Source organism: Lepus europaeus, chromosome 9, assembly GCF_033115175.1.
Source record: "Lepus europaeus isolate LE1 chromosome 9, mLepTim1.pri, whole genome shotgun sequence".
NCBI lineage: Eukaryota > Metazoa > Chordata > Mammalia > Lagomorpha > Leporidae > Lepus > Lepus europaeus.
In genome coordinates, this window is record NC_084835.1 from 11,877,157 (window position 1) to 11,882,294 (window position 5,138).

Genomic DNA, 5,138 nt, shown 5'->3' on the forward strand with positions numbered 1-5,138 from the left:
ACATCTTAAGGAATGTTTTCTAATAAAATAACACAGTACCAGATACTAGCTATATTCAGCTTCCTTCAATTTGTACATAAAAATAAAAACTGTAGACATCTGGCAATGACAGCCACAGTGTGCACTCAGCACGGTGTGGACACAGCTGGGGAGAACACTCCTGTCTTCAGCCATCTCTCCTGATCCTCCACAGAGACGCTGTCAGTGGGTGCCCTGGATGCATCCAAATGTATCCTCTTCCTGATCAATACCCTGAGAACGAAGGAAATGTCTTCCAGCTCCTTCTGGGGAATTTCCTCCACAGGCAAAGTAAGGCTTTTCCAGTGGTTTGAAGAATGATCCCTGACAATGTTACTTCCTGATATGATCCCTACTTTGTGGCATCGTCTGTCCTGCCTCTTCTTACACACTCCCCTGACAAACACTCAACTTATGTTGTCCACCAACCCCAACTTACCAATGAGGAGGAAGCTGGCAGATCAGTTGTCTAATATTATATATCCATACTTATATCAGCTACAATTGTATTTTTAAATCTGAATTAAAGCACAGCACACAAGAGAACTTCAAAGCATGCAAGGACCACAGAATTAAAAGGTAAGCATATCTTGTTACAGAATATTTTGAAATCTACACATACTCTATATGCATTTTAAGTTTTAAAGACCTTTCATATATATGTAGTTCAATTTTTTTTAAAAAAAATCAAGTTTTTAGACATTTTCACCTATTTCCAGTAACTTAAGGGAAATCCTCAAATATTTCAACAAATAAGAAAATAGAAGCTGTACTTTGGAAATTTATATTCATTAAATAAAAGTTTAATAAAAAAATAGAAGTATAGAACTTTGATGGTTTTAAAAGATTAATTAATTTACTTGAAAGGAAGGGTTACAGAGAGATGGAGAGAAAAAAGAGATTATCCTTTCCTAGTAAGTTTTATGCAATTTTCGAAAGCATTACATAGAATTACTTTTTATTAAATGTTATTATTTTAAAATACTACCAGAATATTTTGCCTAGCTTAGGTGAAATAGATACACAGTAAACAGTTGAGTTTCTTTTTAGGTACAGGAAAGACACAAAAGACTGTTTAGAGCTGTGTCCCATCATCATTTCGGTAGAAAAAGGATCATCCGTCTATTTAAATTGTGAACATATCCACTGTGGTTTCTATGAGGCAGGAACAGAGTGGGAAGGAACCATGGACCAGAGGGTGCACAGAGCCTGCTACTGTGGTGCTCACTTCCCCTGCTCCTGTAGGCAGGGACAGAGCAGGAAAATTAGAGAACAATCACTATAATCCAAAAGGTGCACTTATGAAATTTTTATTAAATAAAATCTTTCTACTAAAAACTTATGAGAGGACAGTGCTCTCTTTAGGTGAGCTCAGGAGGACAACCTCACAGGGACAGCAGTGGCCACAGTTTCTGCAGAGACCACTGTTCCCTGCTCCTGTTCACACACGTATGTAACAGGACCTGCACCTTTCACACACGTATATAACAGGACCTACACCTTTCACACACATATATAAAACACCCTTGCACACACAGCATCTCTAATAAGTGACACGCTTACCCATACAGGTCATCACATGTTGAGTGAATGCCAGGTGATATAATTCAATTCAGAGTGTACACTAACTCACATTTATCTTAACTGAAGTGTTAAGAAAATTTCTCTGGAAATAACTGAAAATAAACCTAACAGTGACGTAAGACAGTTCCATGCATAGACAGGCCCTTGCCACTTACTGCATATGAAGGTCTCATTCCTACTTTCCCAAAATTCTTAGGAGAGTTCACTTCTACTATGGATCCAGAACTTTATGAGGATTCTGCAGGTGCAAAGGGAAGGAACTCACTGCCCTTCAGGTGAAAAACTAAAAGTAAAGTAAAAATCATGAAACACCTTTAATATAGAGACAATTTTATTGTCCAAGTCCTGTGGTAGTCCAGAAAGGGCTGTACACTCCAATCATGATGGGCAGGTGTGCAGCTAGGAACACAGAGGCTTCCAAGATAGTCTGATGTAGACTGAAGTATTCCCATGTGAAAAAGGATGTACACAGATTAATCCAGATATTTCCATGAACAGAGTAGCTGTTGTCATAACTGGTAAATGCAGAAATATTTGGGATTAACCATTTTTTCTTACCTTTTCAACAGAAATACTCTATGTTTTTCTCCTCTAAAAATGAGAACAAAGATTTATTTTCCAGTTTTATTGCCATAAGGAATGTTTTTTATCCTGAAGTCAGCATTGGGATCGCAGCCAACGCCTTCCTTCTTCTCTTCCACATCCTCTGGTTCTTTCTCAAGCACAGGCCCAGGCCCACCGACCTGGCCATTGGGCACCTGGCCCTCATCCACCTGGTGATGCTCATCACCATAGGGTTGATAGCCACAGACATTTTTGAGTCTCAGGAGTTATGGGACGACATCACATGTAAAGTTATCATCTACTCATACCAGGTGACACGGAGCCTCTCCCTGAGCACCACCTGCCTGCTGAGTGTCCTCCAGGCCATCACCCTCAGCCCCAGGAGCTCCTGTTTGGCAAAGTTCAAGCGCACATCCTCACATCACAACATGTGTGGGTTTCTCTTCCTATGGGTCTTCAATTTGTCCATCAGCGCTCGTTTCTTAACCTCCACTGTTGCCACCAAAAATTGTACGTCCCACAGTCTTATGTTTGTCACAAAATCCTGCTCTCTTTGGCCCCTGATCTACTTACCCAGGTACACATTTTCCATATTGTGGATCTTCAGGGATGTCTCCCTTGTAGGGCTCATGGCCATCTCTAGTGGGTACATGGTGACTCTCCTGTGCAGGCACAAGAGGCGGTCCCAGCACCTTCACAGCACCAACCTCTCTCCAAGAGCCTCCCCAGAGCACAGGGCAACCCAGACCATTCTGCTGCTCATGATCGTCTTTGTGCTCCTGTACTTGACGGACTGCATTGTGTTCTCATTCTCAGGGTTGTGGTGGAAAAATGACCCAGTTCACCTTTGCGTTCAGTTGTTAGTGGGCAATAGCTATGCCACCATTGGTCCTTTGTTGTTCATCAGTAGTGAAAAACGAATGTTCAAGCTTTTCAAATTCATGTGGGAAAAGGAAAGTGTGTGTTTGTTCAGGAATAAATAACGTGTCTTTACCTGAGCAAATACTTTGACTTCTAAGTCCATATTGATTGCTTATAGAATGTGCTCTTCTAGGTTTGCTGAAATATAGAAATAAGGGATATTTGAGATGGTGGAATAGGGGAAGCTACATTGTCCTCAGCCACAGAAAGTTTCCAGAAAAACAGAGGAAGGACCACATTCTCAGGGGACTAATTCAGAGAAACTTTCAGTGGCAGATGCACAGAACAGAGAATCCTTGGAGCGGTGAGGAAGAGAGGATGGACACATGGCCGCCAGCCACTGCTGCATTTGTCAGTGCCTCATGACTGGGGCTTGCCATCTTCAGAGGGCAGCAGGGTCAGAGGAGGTTGCCTGGGCCCCTGCCACTGGCAGCTGTATTGAGGAAGAATTCCAGCTCTGCCACTGGACCCAAGTCTGGCCTGGGGAGCTGCAGGGTATGGTTGACTGCTTTGCTGTGAACGGAGGCCATGTTGGCTCCCTCCCCTCCTCCACCGAAGCGCCAGGCACAATTTGCCGAGGTGGAGCTGCAGGTGAGCTCTGTCCCCACTCAGTTAACAACAGGCTGTTCCACCTCTTCTGGAGCCTGCCAGGACCTGGGGCAGGGCAACTTGCAGGGTAGAGACTGGACCTGCACCCTGTCACTGTGGGGCTCAGAGGAGGTGGGGTGCAGCTGAGTTCCAGTGCACCTGAGCAGTCTGTGGAGTCTCAGACCCCACTGCTCTCTGGGGACAGATCCTGCAGGGAGCCAGGAGACATGGACACCATAGAGTGGGTCAGTGCCCTGTCTGGCCAGGTACATGGGTCAGAGAGGGCACTAGCACCATGAGCTCACTCTAGACCTACAATCAGCTGGCTTACCCTATCAGAGAAATCTGCCACTGACCACACACTAGGAGCCTCCACCATCCCCTGCCCCACTGACTACCAGAGGCTCTGCGGCACAGCCAGTGTGGGTGTCAAACTTGACTCTTGCCCCACCCACAAACAGTGGCCAGAGCACCCTGGCCCCCCCCACACAAACACCTGGAACTCAACTGTAAGCGTTAGATACTCCTCCAAGTCCCAGAGGCACATTTCCTAGGAATAAAATATTTGACCAAAAAAAATACACAAACAAAAATAAACCAAAATACCCATTCTCCAGAGCAGTAACAAGACATCCCCCAGATATGAGAAAGTCAATGTAGATGCACAAAAGCATAATCAGGGCAGGGCGCACGTGTCCTCTGTATGAACTCATTTGCAATGTGAAGAATGGGAGACTGGGACCAGTGCTATGGCGTTGCAGGTAAAGCTGTCACTTGTAGCTTAGGCATCCCTTATGGGCACCAGTTCTAGTCCTGGCTGCTCTACTTCCAATCCAGCTCTCTGCTATGACTTGGGAAAGCAGTAGAAGATAGCTCAAGTCCTTGGGCCCCTGCCTTCACAAGGGAGACCCAGAAGAAGCTCCTGGTGTCAGATCAGCTCAGCTCCAGCCATTGTTCTCAATTGGGGAGTGAACCAGTGGATGGAAGACCACACTTTTTACCTCTGCCTCTACCTCTCCTTTTCTATCTGTGTAACTCTTTCAAATAAATAAATATTCAAAAGAAAGAAGGGTAGACCGCCGGCACCGCAGCTCAATAGGCTAATCCTCCGCCTTGCGGCGCCAGCACACTGGGTTCTAGTCCCAGTCAGGGCACCGGATTCTGTCCCAGTTGCTCCTCTTCCTGCCCAGGTCTCTGCTGTGGCCAGGGAGTGCAATGCAGGATGGCCCAAGTGCTTGGGCCTTGCACCCCATGGGAGACCAGGATAAGCACCTGGCTCCTGCCATCGGATCAGTGCGGTGCGCTGGCTGCAGTGCGCCAGCCATTGGAGGGTGAACCAACGGCAAAGGAAGACCTTTCTCTCTGTCTCTCTCTCTCTCACTGTCCACTCTGCCTGTCAAAAAAAATAATAAAAAATAAAAAAAGGGGGAGAGTGCTGAACAAGCATTATTCAAGAGCAAATT

At 45.4% G+C, this 5,138-nt stretch overlaps 1 protein-coding gene across 1 annotated transcript; it reads left to right on the forward strand.

The window, feature by feature from the left end:
- The first annotated feature begins 2,180 nt into the window (after positions 1–2,180).
- On the forward strand, positions 2,181–3,149 carry LOC133766205 (vomeronasal type-1 receptor 90-like). Its single transcript, XM_062199924.1, has one exon. The coding sequence runs from the start codon at positions 2,181–2,183 to the stop codon at positions 3,147–3,149; it is 969 nt and encodes a 322-aa protein (XP_062055908.1).
- The last annotated feature ends 1,989 nt before the right edge of the window (positions 3,150–5,138 follow it).

Coding starts and splice junctions, on each gene's coding strand:
- LOC133766205 (XM_062199924.1), top strand. CDS start 2,181: ATGTTTTTCTCCTCTAAAAATGAGAACAAAGATTTATTTTCCAGTTTT.